The sequence below is a fragment of the Mus caroli genome, chromosome 17 (assembly GCF_900094665.2).
Source record: "Mus caroli chromosome 17, CAROLI_EIJ_v1.1, whole genome shotgun sequence".
NCBI classification, from domain to species: domain Eukaryota; kingdom Metazoa; phylum Chordata; class Mammalia; order Rodentia; family Muridae; genus Mus; species Mus caroli.
The window spans coordinates 10,610,300-10,631,445 of record NC_034586.1 but is presented as its reverse complement, the minus strand read 5'-3'; the positions used below and the strand labels follow the sequence as shown (position 1 = coordinate 10,631,445).

General features: G+C 42.6%; 2 protein-coding genes across 4 annotated transcripts; one reads left to right on the top strand and one right to left on the bottom strand.

The window, feature by feature from the left end:
* Positions 1–2,463: 2,463 nt before the first annotated feature.
* Positions 2,464–19,113, top strand: Phf10 (PHD finger protein 10). Of its 2 annotated transcripts, none has more exons than XM_021186408.1 (12): positions 2,464–2,619; positions 4,361–4,467; positions 7,042–7,172; positions 7,734–7,811; positions 8,657–8,790; positions 8,882–9,031; positions 9,671–9,780; positions 11,176–11,329; positions 13,303–13,458; positions 17,286–17,394; positions 17,662–17,850; positions 18,936–19,113. In XM_021186408.1, exons 1-12 carry the CDS (start codon positions 2,536–2,538, stop codon positions 19,019–19,021), a joined length of 1,488 nt encoding a protein of 495 aa, XP_021042067.1. In that variant the 5' UTR covers positions 2,464–2,535; the 3' UTR covers positions 19,022–19,113. The 2 variants fall into 2 exon arrangements, with proteins under 2 accessions (XP_021042067.1, XP_021042066.1); XM_021186407.2 differs by having other exon boundaries at positions 2,476–2,619; positions 7,728–7,811.
* Positions 19,107–20,898, bottom strand: C17H6orf120 (chromosome 17 C6orf120 homolog). Of its 2 annotated transcripts, none has more exons than XM_021186410.2 (2): positions 20,792–20,898; positions 19,107–20,557 (listed from the first exon to the last, which is right to left on the bottom strand). In XM_021186410.2, the coding sequence occupies exon 2, from the start codon at positions 20,509–20,511 to the stop codon at positions 19,954–19,956; it is 558 nt and encodes a 185-aa protein (XP_021042069.1). In that variant the 5' UTR covers positions 20,512–20,557; positions 20,792–20,898; the 3' UTR covers positions 19,107–19,953. The 2 variants fall into 2 exon arrangements, with proteins under 2 accessions (XP_021042069.1, XP_021042068.1); XM_021186409.2 differs by having other exon boundaries at positions 19,129–20,622; positions 20,792–20,879.
* Between the last annotated feature and the right edge of the window lie 248 nt (positions 20,899–21,146).

Here is a 21,146-nt window from a genome sequence, read left to right as displayed (position 1 = left end):
GGATAGTGTTTTAATATTTTGTGTTCGTTCTTTTGGAAGGACTCGCTAAGCTTAAAGCAAAAATGATAAAGTATTAATGTTTTCTTATCTAGATCCCTCCTTCTCTAAAGCTTAGATTTAAGCCAGTCTTAACTCTACATCCTTGTCCTCAGTTTGTGTCACATTGTTTCCCGTCTTTAACTCTTAACTTCTTTTCATTTGCCCTGTTCTCAAGCCAAACTAGAATAAAGGATAAACCTGAACATACTTCCTGTTTTCCAAATTGTTATCCCTTTTCTGTCTTGAAACAGGTGGTACTTAATCTCAGTTGTATACTTGATGAGAACCTAGAATCATCTGTAATACCTGTGAGGGGTTATCTAGGTTCATTTAGTCTTTGGACATGCTTGTGGAATAGCTTGATTAGATTGAGGTGACAAGACAAGACCACTGTGTGTAGCACCAGAGCCTGGTATAGGATCCTGGACCACACAGAAAGGAAAGATTGAGTCGAGAGCATTTTCTCTGCACTCTGGGTGGTGATGTGACCCCTGGACTGTATGTACACTTGCACGGAGCCAGAGAAACTCCTTCTCCCATAGGTTGCCTGGTCAGAGTACTTTATTACATCAGGGAAAGAACTAGACAAATCCCGGTTTCCACATTAGATATACTATATTTGTCTCTCTCTCTCTCTCTCTCTTGGTTTTTTGAGACAGGGTTTCTCTGTATAGCCCTGGCTGTCCTGGAACTCACTTTGTAGACCAGGCTGGCCTCGAACTCAGAAATCCACCTGCCTCTGCCTCCCGAGTGCTGGGATCAAAGGCGTGCGCCACCAAGCCCGGCCCCCGCTCTTGTCTCTTAACTTTCAAATTTTATAACATTAAAATCTTTTTGTTTTTTAATTGCAAGTATGTTCTTTCCCACCTACGCGATGCCCTTAAGTTCAGTTATATATATATATTTGTGTATCACTTTATCTTGAAGCTGCAGACATCCTCCTCTATGGCAGGCACTCCCTTCACCTCTACCTTGTGTAGGTGAAGGGGAGTCATTATTTGTTGGCTCTATACTTCATGTGGATACACTATATATATTTCAAAGGAGGAGAGAAGTGCTGGGTTCACTTGCTGGAGCTAGAGGCCGTGGCTGTGAAAGGGAACTCGAATTCTAAAATCCAAGAGCTAGATCACCACCACCTTTTCTGGTTTGGTCCTGTACATTCTTGGAAGTGTTGTGGGGAGTGGAGGGTATGGAGGATGGGGGATGTAGGCCTGCCTCTCTGCCCCTTGCCTTTGTCCATTGGACCTGTTGTCTTCCTGGTGCTCTTTTCAAAGGGTGGGGTACGGCCTTTCCTATGGCAAAGTCTAAGCACTAACATCAATATAAATCCTGTCCAAACACCATTGGACATTTGGCTTCCATTTCCAGGAATTCCCAGTCCTGTGTCCTGCAGGTGACTGTGCTGACTCTGTCATATGATTTTGGGAACCTTCCCCTATGTTCTCCTTGCCTGACTGGGGGCCACTAAGCCAAGGTCACAGGAGAGGCAGTTGTAGAACAAATGAGCCAAGAACGCCTTGGGGATCCTAGGGTGTGTGGAGTGAAGATGGAGAGGTGGGGTGGAGAAGTCAGAAAGGACTCAGGAGAGGGGATCTCAAAAGAGGGAGGAGGCGGAGCTCCTGGGGTGGTTGACCCTAAGGGCTGCGAGAGAGGACGAAGTGGACTGTGGACACTAATCCTTCATTTACAGAAGGGAGCGAGGACCCCGGTGGAGAAGGGGAGGTCGCCGCGGGTGTGGGGACCCCGGGCTGAGAGGAAGGGCTGGGGACCGGTGGGGGTGGGGTTGGTGGGAGAATACCGCGTGGTAGGGACCCTCAGTTAAGGTGCTGATGATCGGGAGTGGGGAGGACACGGCGTGGTGGAGACCCCGGGCTGAGGGGAGGAGCTGGGTACGGGGAAGGGACTGGAGGACACGCGTGGTGAAGACCCATCTTTGAGGGGAGGGGCTGGGACCCAGGTGGGGACAAGGCAGGCACCGCCGACTGAGGACCCCCGGCTGACGCGCAGCGGAGGAGGGGAGGGGGCGGGACCGCGGCGGGGCGGGGCGGCGCGGAGCCGCGGCTGACGCGGAGGGCCGGGCCGGGCCGGGGGCGCAGGGAAGGGGCGGCAGCGAGCTCGCCAGGCGGCCAGGAACCCGGGTGGGGCCGGGGCCGAGGCGGCGGCGGCTGGCCAGCGGAGCTCAGGCCGGGCGCGGCGCGCCGGGGGAAGGCAGCAAGGCGGCAGGCCCGGGCCAAGGCCGGCGGAGCCGCGCAGCTGCGGCCGGCTGACGTGAGCGGCGTGCGGGTCCCGGCCGGCAGCGCGCTGGCGGCCATGGCGGTGGCGCTGGCGGGCCGCGGGGCGCGCGGCGGCAGGGGCCGGCCCCCGGGCGGGCGGGCGGAGGGGGCGGGGCCGGGGCGCCGGGCGGCCCGCGCGACAGCGGCGGCAGCGGCGGCGGCGGCGGCTGGGACGAAGCGACGGCGGCGGCGACGACGGAGGCGCGGGGCGCTGGGGCTGATGGCAGCGGCCGGGCCCGGGGCGGCGCTGTCCCCGCGGCGGTGCGACAGCGACCCGGCCTCCCCCGGAGCGCAGTCCCCAAAGGTGAGCGGAGCGCGCTGCCTAACGGCGGCAGCGGCCCAGGCCGGGCTCGGGAGAGGAGTGGAGACGGGGCGGCGGGTCCTGGAGCAACAAGTGCGGCGGACAGTGGGCGCGGACGTCGGGGAGACCTGCGCGGCCGGGTGGGAAGTTGTCGGGGAATAGCAGGGACCGGAAGACTCGGGAAGAGTGCTGGAGACGAAGCGCCCCCAGCCTGGGAAAGTCGGAAAAGTTGGCGGCCTTTGGGGAGCTCAGTCGGGGAGACGCTGAGCGGGACGTGCGCTCGGGGTCCCGAGTTGGCAGAACGTGGATTCACACCCACAGACCCGGCCAGCCGAGGTGGCCCCCGCCACGTGCCGGTCCTCCCGGGTGGGGCCTCTGACTGCTCGCCGGGGGCTGCTGGCGCCCTGTCCTGACCGAGGATGGTGCGGAGGGGAGGGCCTTACCTGGAACGTAGCCCTTAGGATTCCTACAGTTGTGAGCTGGTAAACTCTCTGTCAACTTCCGTTTTTGTTTCTTTTCGAGAGGATCATTGTTTTTAACTAAAAGTATTGACATACAGAAATCCTTAAAATGTCCACAAATTAATAAAATAGTGCTTAAAATGAACGGTGTCAAGCAAGTATGGAACATGAATACAGTGAAAAAAAACTAAGAAATTTGATTATCTTTCAACTTCTTGATTGTTAGCTTTAAAAAGGAATATTAAGTCTGTTTACTTGATTTCATTCTTGAAGAGTGAAAAGGGGAATGATTTCTATGTTCTTTTTTAATTTGGAAAGTAATTTTAGTAAATTCCTAGGTGCTGGAGACATAATGAAATATAAAGTCACTGCTAATCACAACGTTAACATATATCAGACAGCTATGTGCTACCTGGCTCTTAGTGTGCTCATGTATCACTTCACTGCATCCTTGCATCAGCCACCTAGGTTTTAGGACTGGGGAGAAGCTTGCAGCACACAGCTGGTGGCGGGCAGTGCTCAGTAAGACTCTGGGCAGCCCGCAGTGCCATGCTGACTTGGCATGCTAGCCTGCGCTGCCTTTTCATTCTCTTCCATGGGCCTTTATTAAAATATATAGTAAGAGTAGTAGTGTTAGGAGCTATAGTACCTTGATTAAAAAAAAAAAATAGGAGTTTAAGGCTTGAGTAATATGTAAATGAATTGTTTTTAAACATTTGATTACTTATTTCCTTAATGGAATGGCTCAACAACCTATATCTCCTATGAGCTTATCACAAAGTGTTGAGTTTCTGCCGCAGAAGAAAAGGAATGTAGTTAGACTTGGTAACCTGTATCCAGTCCGTCTTCATCTCCAAAGTAGCTAATTAAAATGCGCTCCCGTGGGCCAGTTGTAAGCGGAGGAGTACTATGAAACTTGCTAGTATTTATTTCCCAGCTCAAATAGGAAGGCTTGCTTTGATTTTTAAAGTGGTGTGGCTACTAAAAAGCAGATGTTTGAACACAATCTAGTTTGTAAGAAAGTGAAAGCAGAGTACATTTAAAATACAGTTGAAAATTTAATTTCATTTCGATTAAAGGTCAGATTTTAGTTTTATTCCATTTCTTATAACAGATTCTTTGTCCTTTTAATTATTTATTAACGTATTAAATTACGTTTCCTAAGGACACTAGTTAGGAATATGCTTTCTCTTTTGATGCTTAGGTGGACTGGAATGATACATAATCACTTTGTTTTTAATTCATTCTTAAATTTTCTAATTTTTAATCATTTAAATGTACAGGATGATAATGAAGATAACTCAAATGATGGGACCCATCCATCTAAAAGGAGGCGAATGGGCTCAGGAGACAGCTCAAGAAGTTGTGAGACTTCAAGTCAAGATCTTAGGTACTGCTACCTTAAGGTTCAGTAGTAGCTTTCATAGACTTTTGCTCACTTCTTCTTCCCCTGCCCATCCCAGGCAGCAGAAACAGTTATTAAAAATTATATGTATTGGCTGGAGAAATGGTTCAGAAGTTAAGAATGCTTGCTTAACTGGAGGTTGGTTACCAGCACCCACATCTCATAAGCTCCTGCAAACTCTGGAGGATCTGATGTTCCATTCTGGCCTCCACAAATGTTTGTATAGAACGCAAACAAACAAACAAATCTTCTAAAAAAAAAAAAAAGTCATATAATATCAAAGTAGGTCTCGCTCCTGATAACTGTTAAAAAATTATGGTAAAGTAGGTATATAAAACTCACCATTTTAACACTTTTATATATAAAGAGTATATTTCAGTACAACCATCACTCTCGGCCCTTTCCAAAACTTTAGTAACTCAAACTGCCTAACCCTCCAGTACCTCCCATCCCTTCCTGCCTCCAGCTGCTGGTTACCACAGTTCTGTTTCTGCCCTGAGTATGAACCATACAGTACCTGCCCTGTGTTACCTGGCTTATCCATAACCATAGCATCTTCAAGGTTCATCTGTGTTGGAGCTCCTTAAGTCTGAACAATATTCCATCGTATGTTCTGCTACATTGTGCTCATTCACCTGCAGGCTCGGGTAATTAATGCTGAAGTGAACACTGGCATTCAGACCCCTGTTCTTAATACCCTGGTATATAACTAGAAGTAGAAAGCTGTACCACATGTTGATTCTGTCTTCAGACTTTTTAAGGACCTTCCATACATTTCCATAGCAGTAGTACCAGTCTGCATTTCCACCAACAATACACCTTGCAACATTATTTTTGCTCGTTTTGCTGCTAGGCGTACAGAAAGACATAACGTGACCACCCACTGTGATTCTGTTTTGTATACCATGGCTAGTGGTGCTTGCCGGATATTTTTTAGGTGCTCTTTGATCATTTGATTTATGTTTTTGGAGAAATGTCTATTTACTTCTCTGTCCATTTCTCCACCCCTACCCCAGTTTTTGTTTTTGTTTTTGTTTTTGTTTTTGTTTTTTGAGACAGGGTCTTACTATGTTTCTCTGGCTGTCCTTGAACTTACTATGTAGATGAGGCTGGCTCACAGAGCTAGATTAAAGGCATGCACCACTGTGCCCAGCTGTTCATTTCTCTCTTATCTTGTGCTGATGAGTTATGGGACTCATTTATGTATTCTGCATATGAATTCCTTTATCAGGTTTGTGAGTAATTCCCAGCACTCTGGCTCTTTCCCCCTGTAGTTGATAGTGTCACTTTCTAAAATTTAACTTTAATGTCTGCTTTTATAACTTTTGTTTTGAGTGTTAAGTCTAAGACTCTGTTGCTAACATAGGGTTTTCTAGGCAGCTCTTACATTTAGGATTTTAATTCATTCTGAGCTACTTTTTGGATGGGATATGACAGGAGGTGAGGTTCTTTTCTGTAGCTTTGTGTGTTTCTGTTCTTTTGTAGCACCAGGTTTGGGTGCTTCGCGAGCTAGCTTTTGAATGAATAAGTGAAGCAAACCATGGTTGTACTCCTGCCTCTAATTTACAAGTTGGATTATGGGGATCGACACGTTCCTTCCTGACTTTGCTACTCAGGATTGCAGCTGAGTGCAACACACTGCAACTTTCAGATAGATCTGGTCTTTGCTTCTGGGTTTGCAAAGTATAAAGAAATAAAATTATTGCTTATTGTCCAGTTCATTGAGAAAAGCAGTTCTTGGGATTTCTGCTTTTCTAGTTGTCTGTGACTTACTTAGCGATAAATAAGGGTTAGAAGTTGCTTAAGTTGTATCTGGTATGCATGAAGTAATTGTAGTGAATGTTAAATTAAAAATATGTTAGAGTTGCTGCTTGCTTTGGTTTCTTAGACCTAGCAGTTCGGAGTCTTGAGTTTTACATTTTAACTTGTGCGTCTTTATGTGTGTGCACATGTGGGCGTGGGTACCTGCAGAGGCCAGGAGACTATAGTAGACCCTGAGCTGGCGTTAGGACAGTTGTGAGGTACCTGATGTGGTGCTAGGAACTGAATGCTCAGCCTCTGCAAGAGCCAGAAGTGCTCCTCACTGCTGAGCCATCTTTCCAGCCTTAGGTTCTTTGCATATATAGAAATTGCCATGTATACATTTGCATGTATAGAAATTTAGTGGATTTTTTATGTGAAGTTTTGGATCATTATTTTTCTTCCTTTTACCCATTTTGTAATTTTTCTCCATAAAGACAGCAGTAATAAAAAAGAATTGCAATTCTTTTTTTGTTTTTGTTTGTTTGTTTGTTTTTTGTTTTGTTTTGTTTTTTTTCGAGACAGGGTTTCTCTGTATAGCCCTGGCTGTCCTGGAACTCACTTTGTAGATCAGGCTGGCCTCGAACTCAGAAATCCGCCAGCCTCTGCCTCCCAAGTGCTGGGATTAAAGGCGTGCGCCACCACGCCCGGCCCAAAAATTGCAATTCTTAAAATTGTTTTGAAAGTAATTTGAAATATAAATATGATTGAAATTTAATAAATGCCACATATAAGGCATAATCTGTGTTTGTGTCTTAGCTTCAGTTACTACCCAGCAGAAAACTTAATCGAATACAAATGGCCACCTGATGAAACAGGAGAATACTATATGCTTCAGGAGCAAGTCAGTGAATATCTGGGTGTGACCTCCTTCAAGCGGAAATATCCAGGTACTTAGGGCTTAGTGTATTAATGGATGACATTGGACTTACAATAGGGACAGGGCGGTTATGAGCGATTTCTCTGCTCCTTACTTGTAAAGCCAGTACACTTGCTGAGTTTAATTTACGGTTAGCACTCAGAAGCCTCCTATGGAGGTAGCCTACTATAGAGGCATCTGTGTGCCACCAGGTTCTTTAGGGGCAGAATAAGTACTAAGATTATAGGTGTGTAACATCATACCTACTTGAAGATAAGTTTGAAAAGAAAACTCACTTTATAGCCAATGTTTTTGAATGTAAACTGTTGCTCTGAGGCCTCGGGAATAGGTTAGCATCTAAGCTGAGCTTGAGTTGTAGGAAGCATTCCTGACGAGCTGCCCTGAGGTAGGTAAGTGCTTAACTTTGGATTGTGCTAGGTGTGTGTGTGTGTGTGTGTGTGTGCAGTTACTTAAGAACACTTAGAATATTCCATAACAAATGTGCTTAAATAGTGTTTTTAAGGTTTTAGAAGTTCTAAGATGTACAGCTTCAGTTTTTAATCGTTCTTTTGTTCTGCTTTTGGAGATTTAGAGCGACGAGATTTATCTCACAAGGAGAAACTGTACCTGAGAGAATTAAACGTCATCACGGAAACACAGTGCACACTGGGTAATCAGCACCTATTGTGTCTTTTAAGCTGAACATTTGTAGGTGGTAGGTAATTAGATCAATGATCCAGCTCCTAAAATATCTTACAAAATTAATACATTATTTAAATAATAAGTTGTTTACTTCATTTTTAATTGTTAAAATGTAAAAGGCATGATTAAATTTTTTATTCTACAACATAATTTTCTAATGATGACTTTAATAGAGTTGTCAGATGTTTGTGTTTTGGGTATAGAATTTGTATCTAAGTATAGATCTTTATCGTCTGTAGTACTGGGGACTGAATCCATAGATTCTTATCTTTGGCAAATCTTGTCAAACTTTTAGCTCCTTATAGCATGTGCTTTCTTGATAATTTACTTTTGGTGAGTGTGTCGTTGCCAACAGGCACTTCCCAGTATAGATAATCCATCGTAGCAGTAGGGAAAGATGTTGTAAAAGTTACATGGCGTGTGTAGACTGGCGAATGTTTTGAGATATGACTCAATAGTATTTCTGATATATAGATTTGGAGACTAAGAAATATATATTGAGAAATAATTTTTACATATCCTGTATTAATTATTAGTGGTTAGTATATATCACTCGTAACTATCTCTAAATATATTCTTACAATTTACATAAAATAAAAAAATTCATTTGGCTCAAGAATTGATTTTTTTTTTTTTACAAGATAACGTTTAGTTTTAATTGCTTGACTTTATTAGGAAGAGTAACATATTTTTACAATCTATTAATTTTGCTTTGATTACTATAAGATAGTAAAGAGAAGCTAGTTTTGAGAAAGCACCTGTGTTCACTTGGCCTTAAAATACTTATTTTCTTTTGGGGGGCATCTAAAATAGGTTTAACAGCATTGCGCAGTGATGAAGTGATTGACTTAATGATAAAAGAATATCCAGCTAAACACGCTGAGTACTCGGTTATCCTACAAGAAAAGGAGCGTCAGAGAATTACAGATCACTATAAAGAGTATTCTGTAAGTGATTTCAGGTGACTAATGTCTGCCTTGGGGAGGGGACTTTATATAGAACTATATATAACTTCTAACTGGAATACTTTCCTTTCAGCAAATGCAACAACAGAGTACTCAGAAAGTCGAAGCCAGCAAAGTACCTGAGTACATTAAGAAAGCAGCCAAGAAGGCAGCTGAGTTCAACAGCAACTTAAACCGGGAGCGCATGGAAGAAAGAAGAGCCTATTTTGACTTACAGACACATGTAGGCTGACAGAGTTCAGGAGTATCTGGGTCTCTTTTGTTACTGCAGAATGGTCACTGCCTATTATTATTATTATTATTATTATATTATGCCAGCTGTGTTTATTTTCTCATAGAAGTTAAGGTACCATTTTCCTGCCCCTCACCTTCCACCCTCCTTCCTTTCCTTCTTTCTGAAACCTCTTTGCTTTATGACTGAGTTTACCGAGCAAGGCGAACAGTCTGTATCTAACTCCCATGTCCCTAGAGTGTGGGTAAGAGCAGCACACTGAGCTTGTCTGTTTGCTTTTGATGGAAGTCCTGTGAGGTGACACAAATGTCCCCTACAGTTCATAGAAGGAGCCAGGTGAGCTACAAAGAAATTACATACACACTTCACAAAAGACCATGGTGAGCCAGAGAGTTCACATTGCCTTCCTTCAGAGCCTGTGCACATGGTGAATAACAGGCACGGAAGTAAAGCCCAGAACTCAAGCACACAGCCGGGAGGCCCCACCTATGCCCTCGGTCACTGCTACTGTGTTAGTTACATTGCTAGCTTTTCTATAGTGTGGGGACATGAATGTACACACGGGGATTCTTTTCTTGAAGCCTGATTCCCAGGTTGGAATCAGTTTTCCATTTCTTGATCTTAACACAGGTTATCCAAGTGCCTCAAGGAAAGTACAAAGTGTTGCCGACAGACCGAACGAAGGTCAGTTCCTACCCAGTGGCTCTCATCCCCGGACAGTTCCAGGAGTATTATAAGAGGTAGTCAGTACTTTCATTATCATTGCTTTTTGGGCCTCCTAGAAATTTATGTTTATCAGTGACACCAAAAGATGTGTAGGATTTGTGTCTGCATTTTTCCTCTTGGGTTCTGGGTAAAGAACATCATTCTATTGGAAGTGAAGGCCTGCTGGTGAGGTCAGGAGTGCCACCTCTGCCCGCCCTGTCTGATGGGCCGGCCTCCAGTGCTTTCAGTATGGCCCATGGCCCAGTAGCTTGGTATCCTTGGGGAGCGTCTGTGAAATGAGGATCCTCTCCAGTCTCCACTTGAGTGGAGCTCACACATGCAGAGTGGAGAGTGACATGGCAGCAGTGGGAGGAGATTAGAAAAGAAGGGACAGATAAGTGCCATGGCTGCACACATGGCCACACCCCTGTAAGAATACTTCCTTTTTCCATCTTACATGGAACCAAAACCCTTTCTTTTTTTTTTTCTTTTTTTTTTTAGGTTTTTCGAGACAGGGTTTCTCTGTATAGCCCTGGCTGTCCTGGCACTCACTTTGTAGACCAGGCTGGCCTCGAACTCAGAAATCCGCCTGCCTCTGCCTCCCGAGTGCTGGGATTAAAGGCGTGCGCCACCACGCCCGGCTCCAAAACCCTTTCAAACCAGTACAAATGGGTTGCTCTTGTTTCAGAATCTCTGCTTTTCCTCCAGCAGTAGACTTCATTCTGGAGACCAGTTCTCAGAGTACCTGTTCTGCAGAACACTGGCTGTTTGATATGCTAATTTAAATTGTGCAAAATTTTAACTTTAAAAATTTTTTTCAATCCAGAAATTTCTAAAAATCTGGTGGTATTCTTCCAACTCGTGTGTTCTGCTATGGTGTTTTTGTACTGAGGTAGCTCCTGAACAATAGCTCTTTGAGGCCAGGAGGGCTTTGTGCAGCCCAAACTAGGGGAGACTTAAATGTTGCAGTACATGCTTTACAATGTCTTAAAGTAGTCGCTGTTAAAAACTGTTTGCTAATTTTTATCTAATTGTTGCACTTGATGACATTGTTAGGTCATTCTGTCAGTCTTAAGACATTGGCTCTCTGAGCCTGTTCTGTGAGTGGAAGGATGCGGTGCACAAGTCACCACACCTCGGGTGTGTGGCTGAGCAGGAGCGCGTCCTGGCTGCCTGGGTTCCACTCCTGTCTGCTGACACATCAGTTATCATTGTTTGCTTGCTTTGAGGGTAAAGGGAAAGAGTTGGGGAGAAAAATATTCTGATTGCGAAAAAGCATTACTTATCCCCACCTGATGACCAAAATGAAATTCTTCCTACCCATTTGTGTGAAGTATATGTGAGAGGCATAAAGCAAATTTCACAGCTTAAAGGTAGTTTTTACATATTTAATATTCAAGGAAGAATGAAAGCAACCTTTCTAAACTTAGGTACTCACCAGATGAGCTTCGGTACTTGCCATTAAACACAGCCCTGTATGAGCCGCCCCTGGACCCAGAGCTCCCGGCACTAGATAGTGATGGAGACTCAGATGATGGTGAAGATGGCGGAGGGGATGAGAAGCGGAAAAATAAAGGCACTTCGGTAAGACTGTGCACCTGCAGGGGAGGACTCTTGGGTTATTTGCTGATTGCTTTCCTGGAACGTTAAATTGAACTCTATTACCAGACTGGTTGAATAGGACAGTCGCCTATATTTCTAGAAAATTTTCACAAGAATATTTAGTGTGTGTTGATATAAATAGGTTTTGCATTGCTTTTTTTGGAGGCAAAAATTTTATATTAAAAACTATTTTGAGCAAGATAGGGAATTGTATTCAATATTAATATTCTTCTACCCAACATGCTGTTTATGCAGATTAAAATACTGAGCAAAATAGACTGATCTTTGCCACAGAGAAACATCATTTTCTTGGCTGGGGCAGCACACATTACCCTGTGCTCCTTTGGCTTAATCTGGGCTTCCTGTAGGAAAGTGTTAGTTTACTAACGTGTTGTATATTTAGTTTTTTGGGGTGCCTTTTTTGAACAAAAAATTTAGTATATGTGCTGCTGAAGAGAGCACTCACAAAAAATTTAGTATATGTGCTGCCGAAGAGAGCACTCACTCGTACCAAAAATGTAGCTGCTAAAAAGCAGTATGTTTGCTCTCAGAGCATGAAGGACAGTAGCTCTGAGGTGGTTTATGGCTGTGACTTTTTGCAGAAATACACATTAAGCCACAGCTCTTTTATATGTTATAGTGTGGCCAACCCAAATGTTTGTTTTCATTGGGTAGCATTTTATTCCCTTGTCTACAACAACCTCTAACACATACTTAATCTTATGTGCTCCATGAAAGCAGGTTCTGTCCATGTCTTACTTGGTGATGCCTCTCCTGTCAGTTACCAGAGAGGAGCTAGCTATGGAAGTAAATAATGATGAATCTAACTTTATCACATTGCTCTGTGGAATATAAATTAATCAAATATTTGAGGAAAGCGTTTTGACAGCATATCCAGAATTTTTTCACAGATTTTGACCTGGCAGATTTGTTAACAAAGTTAATTCTAAGGACTTAATTAGATGTTAGCAAAATTTAAGTAGAAAAAAAAAATGCTGATTTTAATGGTGCAGAATTTAGAAATAAATCTTTATCTACAGTGGTGATACAGTTACACCAAAGAAATGTAGTTTAAAGAATATGAGAAAATGCATGTACTTTACCAACGTTTGCACACATATGCCATGGACGTGTAGTGTGTGTGATTGTGTGCACATACTGATCATGTGTTTACTGATGCATACACAGTGTGATAACATGTGTACACACATGCAGTGCAACCAGTCTTGCAATTTACATTGCCAGAATGAAAGCACATTGGGAAGATATGGGGTCTGTATGAGAGAGCCTGGGCCTCTGTAGGATAGAGACACACAGAGAAACCAGGAAGGAAGGAACATGCTCTTGTGCCCAGTCATTTCAGGATGTTTATCAGGTGGCTATGAATTTTTTACATTCACTTTTCATAATTTATGTGAATATAAAGTTGTTACCAAATTAGAAAGTGAATTAAATGGTCAGAAACAGAGATCTTGTTCCTTGAACAAAATGTCATACTGTTGTGGGTGACTAGGGATTTGGCTTTGGATCTTTTACAGTTTGGACATGGTTATGTATTTGCAGGAGTTTCATAAGGACTTCTGTCACTCAGGAAAAATAAGCACTTCAATAAATACAAAACTATGCATTCTCATGGTTTGAAAAACATTGAAGCTGTGGAATGTAATAATAGTTGAGTTGGTAATTCCACTTGTGATGACTTAGATCAGAAAGTGTACGAGTTGCCTAGGATACTTGCTAATAGAAATAGTTATTAGAAGGGTAAATAACTTTTAACATGGCTTTTCTTACTCTATTTAGACATGTGTACACATGTCTTTTAATTTCTTAAAATCATCTTTATTTTTCATTGGAAAAAAAACTTAAAAAAAAAAAAAGTTTTCTGTCATTTAAAAAATTGAGACTCCACTGGGTCCTGATTCCAAGGAACCTTTGCTTTTCCTTGTTTGCTACAGGACAGCTCCTCAGGCAATGTGTCTGAAGGAGACAGCCCCCCTGACAGCCAGGAGGACACCTTCCATGGAAGACAGAAATCAAAAGACAAAATGGCCACTCCAAGAAAAGACGGCTCCAAACGTTCTGTACTGTCCAAATCAGCTCCCGGGTACAAGGTAGAAGAAAAAAGCCCCTGACTTGGCCTCTTTCCTGGCCAGCCTCTCCCTCATACCGTTAACTCTGAGCCTGAGGAGCTGAGCTTGCTGTGCTCCGCCATCCTGTCCTGTGCACCTGTCCACTGCTTTCTTTCTCTGGTGGCTTTCTTGTCACTTTTGGTCATGGTATAGCTTCTATTTCCTGTATATAAACAATTAATGGGTCTTTGTCCCTTTAAGTAATAACCAGACAAGTAGGAGGTTTTAAAACATTCTTTCAAGGCAGAACTTTTTTTTTTTTTTTTTTTTTTTTTTTGAGTGCAGGGCATACTTGTCTAGCATTTTGAATATCTGAACAGTTGGTGAAGCTTAACTTGGCAAGATGTGAAGTAGGGATGGATTTACCACCACATGAGGTGGTATTTTTGTAGTGCCTTTCATTGAAAATATTCAGGCTTATTCTAAGGATTGTTGAATCCAATTGCCAAATTTTGCCAGGTTTCAGAGAGAAAATAGGAATAGCTGTTAACTTACATCATTGTTTTTGTATAACCTTTGGCAGATAGCTGGTATACCATTCTGTAACAAGGACTAAAACCTAGTTTGTGGAGCTGATTATTTTTAGAGTAAGGATGTAGATTATCAGAAACAATTACTATTTTTAACATTTGTTTTCTGTCTGCCTCTCCCCTTGAGAAGTAGGATGAGAGGTGAGCAGCTGTCATGGTGCAAGGGGATGTAGGAGGATCATAGAATGAATGACATAGTGCTCAGCTTTGTGACGTGGATGGTGAAAGTCCAGCATGCACTGCAGGTCTTGGCTGCATTAGAATATGCATCTGGTTACTGTAGGGAGATGTACTAAAGGAAGGTTGTGAGTAAGAGTCTCGATGGGTGAGCTGTTAAACACCTGTGTGCTAGCATTGCAACAAAGGCACATTGCAGGGCAAAAACAATCAAAGTGAGCTGTGAGTCACTGTCTGCCAGCCTCACTGGAACATGCTTTTGTGGTGTAGCAACAATCGATGGCTCACTCAGCAAGGACTCATTCCGAGGACAGCTTCAGTAGGCTGCTGTGTGATTTTGTATTTTTTTTTAAACGTGTATACCTTATATATGCTTTTTAAACTAAAGATTTCAGTCACTGCTTAATAACTGAAACCAAAAAAACTCCAAAGATTACATTTCAGAGGCAGGCTGCAGGAGCCAACATGTGTCACTGTCTTAGAGGTGCCAGTGGGAGTGACAGCTGTCGGGCTGAGGAGGCATTTAAACAAGGAGCCTGTTTCGTCATGCATTATAAATAGAGAATATTGAAAGAGACATATAGTCCAGGTTAGAGCTGAAGAACTATCCATATTATCACTCATCTAGCGAGTAAATCATATAGATTAATCTTAGTTACTGGTACTCAAGGGAGCCTCATAGCAAAATAAACATTTTATAATAAGATAGGAACAGCCAATATATAGATAGTATATATTAATGTGAACAAAATTATTGAAAGTTAACCTCTGTATAGAAAGTATTAATGAGCCAAGATGTGCCTAAATATTAGGGTACTTCAAGCTGACACTCACACACTTTAGAATATGGGAATTAAACATAATGTATGTGATGTAATAGGATGACTGGTGCTTGCCCTCAACTTGTAGGACGGTATTGCTTGGGTTACATTAACCTGAAATTAAAGTGTAACTGTTAGGCTCAGGCCTACATAATTAATATCTATACTATGTTAGTGCTACCATGAAAGGTTCAACTTATTTTGCTATTTTTTCAACAAGAAAAGTAAGTATACACGAGCCTTTTATTTGAGATGCTGAGGGCTGTTGACTGAAGAAAACTAAAAGGCTGTGGCAGTGTGTGAAGGCGATCAGAGGGTCCTAGTGAGGCACAGGGCAGTCCTCCCTCAGTGCTGGTCTTTACTTTGTGAGGCCCTGGATGCAGGTTGTGGCCTGTTAGAGCTTGGATGCTGCAGGAACAGTGTGCTTTTGTGTGTTGAACTGTAGCATCTCTACAAAGTGCCACAGTGGCCTCTCTCCTGCTTCTCCTGCTGCCCTCCCATCTGTCACCTTTCTTTCTTTCTTTCTTTCTTTCTTTCTTTCTTTCTTTCTTTCTTTCTTTCTTTCTTTCTTTCCTTTCTTTCTTCCCTATCCCTCTTCCCCTCTCCCATCCTCCAATATTTTTCTTTTCAACAAGATGAAGATCATTGGGTAAGAAAAAAGTGAAGTGGTTTATCAGGACATTATGTATGATTTTAAAGGTAAACCCTGAAGTTTCTTAGTGTCTCCTTTCATTATAGGCATTATGTGTACTTTAGTAATTATAGAACTTGAATTGCTCTAGAATGTGAATTAATTTGTGTTTTCTTTTGAGTTGCTTTGTAAAGAGTCAATGAGGAATTCTCTTTTCAAAATTTAATATTGTGTGGTTTCTTCCCTGACTTTAGTAAAAGATATTAGAGGACTTACTCTGCTAGTATCTAACTTAAAGTGTAAGTTTATCTTTTACATATAGTACAGGTTATTGAAATTTCTGCTGCATATTATAGCAGTTAAGGCTCAATCTTAGAAGTGAATTTCCTAGCGATTATTATTATTTTTTTTTTTACTGATGTCCAGGACACAGTTAAAGCATGTGCTTAGGATGCAGCTGCAGCAGGAATAGCAGAGTGACTAACTGCTATCAGGCGCTGGGAGAGCAGGGTATAAACGAGAGGAGATGGAGAGTAGTCAATGGGACATTTTATATGTTTGTTTAACTCCATATTTATTATTTTGTAGAGACTTTTGTGATTGTTTAGTTATTGTTTTTTATCATATTTATGTATAAGGTTGACTTTTTCAAAAATAAATAAGCCAAAAATTGTTTTTGAATGCCTCTGTCATCTTTTGCAAAGAAAATATTTAAAAAAATTACTTAGGTCTGACAAGGTACACAAGTGGCAGTGAGATATTTAAAGTGAGTTTAGATTTCTGTGGTGTAGTAATTTAGAAAAGAGATACAGTTATCCTGTAATCATCTTTGTCCCCCTCCCCGGCTTTTAAAACCATTTATTCGCCAACACATATAGTACAAGTGAGCACCGATTGTGAAGGTCAAGATTACGATGCTCAGATATCCCTTCCTTGCCTTGGTAGTTTAGGTGTAGGAAACGTCTTATACTTTGTCTTATTCCATGTTTAAAGCCCTAATTCTGTGTATGTTTTTAATCTGAAAAATACTCAAAATATGCTTCGTGTATTTCCTACTTGACTACATTCTCCTTGTCCGATTACATGTCATAGTGACCACTTCTCTCCTTTACCAGAGTTCTCCTAATTCTTTAGACATGGAACAAGGATATGCATACAACTCAGATTTCTACAGACAGACATGCATGACTGGACTTCTTTTAATGAAAATGGTCAAATATTGTCTATTTTTTTAAAAAGACTTTATAGGTTCTGTGAAAAAAAAATGCCAGTTTTGAAATAAGTGAATATATAAGCTTTTTAAAACTTAGGCTTAGTTTTTCTGTGTGGTCACTGGTACATGAATTTTCTTTCCCAATTATCAGTGACATTTGGCATCCTATTTCATTTTCCCCTTCTTGGTCTTATATAGATGATGTGATGGAGCACAGAGCACTAAATTTAGGCAACACAAGTTTAACGCTGTTTATGGAGTGCAGTCTAGGCTTTCATCAGCAGGGGAGGTTTATATCCATCTTATAGCCAGTTGCAGCTTACAAAAAGTTTCATTAGCAAATTACAAAAAGTAAAGATAAGGTAATAACAGAGTCCCTTTTGAACCCATAGTGAGTTCTTCTGGCATGAATTTATAGCCCTCTTCTACCCTTCCAGCCAAAGGTCATTCCAAATGCTCTATGTGGAATTTGTCTGAAGGGTAAGGAGTCCAACAAGAAAGGAAAGGCTGAATCACTTATACACTGCTCCCAGTGTGATAACAGTGGTAAGTAGAGATGTCTCCTTAAGATTTTAACCTCACCCTGAGTGTTGCCTCCAAAGCTAGGGTTGATTTTTGTCAACAAGGTGTCCATCAAAGAATCAACAAATAGTCACTTATTAGACATAGACAAAGCCTGTGTATCCTCTACATTGTATTTTGATGTTTCTATAGTGATATTAAGCATGACAGCCATTCTTGGGAACTAATATTTTATATGCCTTAAGTTAAAAGTTCTTTTGTGAAATGCTATTCATGTTGGTTTTGATTTAGGCCACCCTTCTTGCTTGGATATGACCATGGAGCTTGTTTCTATGATTAAGACCTACCCATGGCAGTGTATGGAATGTAAGACATGCATTATATGTGGACAGCCCCACCATGAAGAAGAAATGATGTTCTGTGATGTGTGTGACAGAGGTTATCATACTTTTTGTGTGGGCCTTGGTGCTATTCCTTCAGGTAAAGATGAAAAAAAAACAAAACCCACATTATCTTGTGTGATGAAGATCTCCTATCAGTTTTTTTAAGGCTGTATAAATGGCATGAATATGTTCTAAATATGATCAAGCTGTTATTGTCCATGTCACAGATACTTGATTTTCATCCTTGCAACCAAGGGACCAAAGGACAAATGAGATGGCAGAAAGCCTAGGTTAGGTTTTGGGGGAAGTATAGAATGAGCTGGTGTTTTCTACTAAAATTCCTAAAGTAACAGCACTAGTCTGTCTCAATGGTTTGGTTTTATTTTTAAAGGTTATCTATTAACAAAGTGACTGTGATGTCTTTACATATGCTAAGACATTTTTATAAAGTGAGGCAGCATGACAATTCCAGATAACTTTAGGATGGACACAGATTCAAATAGTAAATCACAGTAATTCTATTAAAACATTATACAGGTAATTGTGCAATTTGAAGAACTTAGTTGCATAGTTAACACCGTATAGTGCTCTATAAAAAAAGGGTCCTGGAAGTCCTTTAGAAATACCCAACTTGAATAGTCTAAGATAGGTAATATCTTAGGTTTTTGTAGTAATTCAGATCAAGTGTATGGGATAGGTGCTAGTTTTAAAGTGCATGGAGAGGGATAGAGATCGAGAGAGAGAGAGAGAGAGAGAGACAGACAGACAGACAGAGAGAGAGAGAGAGAGAGAGACAGACAGACAGAGAGCTGTTAGAATAGTGGAGGAAAAGGCCATAGAAAGCCAGCTTCTTTAACATGTTCTACATTAGGAATCGTGTTGTTGAGCTTTCAAAAGCGATGGTATTTGAATTTTCAGAAGGATAACAGTAGTTTTTTTAAGGTACAAACGATTGTTATAATGCCTTTTGGCCATGCACTAAAGTTCACACTGCATTGGTTACACTGATTAAGGGTTGTTTACATTCTCTTCCTTGGCTTAAGGAACCAGTCAGTACTCCTCCCACTGAAAAATCCCAGGGAGTTATCACTACAGATAGCTCAGGAATGAGTTTAGATGGTTTGTACTCGGTCCTATAAAAATAAAATTCCAATCTATATTAACTAACAATTTTTCTCCTAGGTCGCTGGATTTGTGACTGTTGTCAGCGAGCTCCCCCAACACCCAGGAAAGTGGGCAGAAGGGGGAAAAACAGCAAAGAGGGGTAAAATAGGCTTTGACCCTCATGTTTGGGATATTTGGTGCCAATTTATTTACAACACTTTCATTTTTATGCCAATAAAAACTTTTTTGAAATTAACGATGACCTTAAACATCAAGTTGATTTATTTCTTTATTAGCAACTTCTACCCTTGAAACAAAGTCAGAGAAATGGCTCATTTCCCCAGGCTTTAATTTCATAGTGTTGTTTTTTTTCCAGAGATCAGCAGAAAGAGGTAGTAGCAACTTAATTTGAAATATTTCTTCTTGAATATGACAAAGTTACCACTTGTTATGACTCTGTCTTGACCTGATTAGGTAGTATCATAGTTACCTAATAACCAGAAAGCTCCAATCTGGCTAAGCAGAGGAAAGGGCAAATGGCCCAAGATCTGGTACAACAGGATTTGGACTCTAAATCACCAGCACAGCAACGGTTTGTAAATACTTGCTGCCAGGAGAGCTTGCTTGGGTATCAGGTACCATACCCCTACTGTACAGAGGCTCTGGGAAGAGCGAACCTGTCACTGCATTTTCCACCTGGCTTTAAAATGTTAAAGACTTTAAAACTCGAAGTGCTGTACTTCATTTAAATGTCTATAAATTCTACAGTCATAATCTTCTGCACCAGCAGTAAAGTTTAATCTGATTTATACAGCCTGTTACTGTAATCTTCTTACTCACCTAACTAACCAAAATGTATTTAAACATTTTATTGAGCAGACTCCTTTTTATAGGAATTTTAATCTTTAAAATATTGTGCTTGCTGCTTTTCCTGCTTGGGGAGTAAACTGAGGTAACAAAACTGTATGGCTTTATTTTTCCATCCTAGTCTAGAAAAAAGTAACCAGAATTTCACCAGGTCAAGTAGCTAGGTTCGCAGCAAACTGTAATCGCTCTGTGCAAGTAAGGGTTTGTGCTCCAGCGCATATTCAAGGGATCAGAAGAGAATTTCAAGCACCAGTTTCAAAATGCTAATCAATATCGTCCAGAGAACTGATTCCTCTTCTTGGGCTGCCTCCTCTGGAGCGTAAGCCTGCTGCTGACTGGCTCCTGTTGGGTCAGTGAAATAGGCAGCCTCTCCGAATGGGTACTGATCCACAGTTCTGTCATAGTATACCCTCATCTCAAAGTCGCTCTCATGGTGAGATGGGTGTCCATAAATTCCTATCCCGACTGGTCGCTGGAAGTGTGCGGGTATAGAGACCACATCCTGGCCGCAAGTGACAGACTGCAGCTCATAGTCGTCGAAGCTCGGGTGCGGAGTGCTGTCCGAAACGTACAGGTCCGCATCCCCTCTCAGGCTCTGCATCCTGAGAATAATTTTACCCTCATGGTTCAACCGCAAGTAGCTGTAATTCCCGGCTCCTATTTGGCCCTGGACCACGTGCAGAAGGAGCCACTCCTCCGGGACGTCGTCGTCTTCCAAACATTTTACCAGGGTCACCACCTGGGACGCCAGGATCATCAACAGGGCGCGCCTCCAGGGAGTAGCCATCGCTGGGGCGCTCAACTCGGGGACTCCCTCATCTGCAGTCGCTGTGCTGGGAAGGTACGGGTGACAGGCGTGACCGGAGGTGCTCGTCCACGCAGACCAAGATTCGTGCACCTGGGTCCCGGGAACCGACGGTGGGGAAGGGGAAGGAGAGAAGGGATAAAGAGTAGGAACAGCAGAGAGGGAGGAGCAGAGGAGGCGGGTGGGAAGAGGGAAGCGGTAAGAGGGACCTTAGGGGGCGCAGGTGTCTGGAGAATAGCGAGGTCGCCAACCCCGAACTCACCGCCACGCCCCGCAGGCCACGCAGCACCCGCAGTATCCGGGCTCAGCCTGCAACTCGCCCCAGCTGGCGGAAGAGAGGCCGCGCCCGGAAGTGTGGTACTCCGGAAGCGAGGGCTTTTGGGAACCAACTCCGGCCTAAGGAGCCGGAAGTGAGGTAACGCCAGGCTCTCGCGAGAATAGAGCAGCTTTTCCCCCGTAACCATAGCGACGCGGCTGGCGCGGTCCGCGAGTTCGGGAGAAAGTGAGCTGGACGGTCGGTGAGGCTGCCGGGGATTGCAGCTTGTGATAAGCTCCCTTGAGGAGACGACTGGGAAGCCTGCTCCCGGATGGCGGAGGGCTGAGCCGCGCCCGCGAGT

Excerpts from the sequence above, each read along its gene's own strand:
- Phf10 (XM_021186407.2), top strand. The coding sequence starts at position 2,536 with ATGGCAGCGGCCGGGCCCGGGGCGGCGCTGTCCCCGCGGCGGTGCGAC. Across the intron at positions 9,781-11,175 it reads TTCCAGGAGTATTATAAGAG|GTACTCACCAGATGAGCTTC; the intron begins GTAGTCAGTACT and ends TTCTAAACTTAG. Across the intron at positions 17,395-17,661 it reads CTCCCAGTGTGATAACAGTG|GCCACCCTTCTTGCTTGGAT; the intron begins GTAAGTAGAGAT and ends GTTTTGATTTAG.
- C17H6orf120 (XM_021186410.2), bottom strand. The coding sequence starts at position 20,511 with ATGGCTACTCCCTGGAGGCGCGCCCTGTTGATGATCCTGGCGTCCCAG.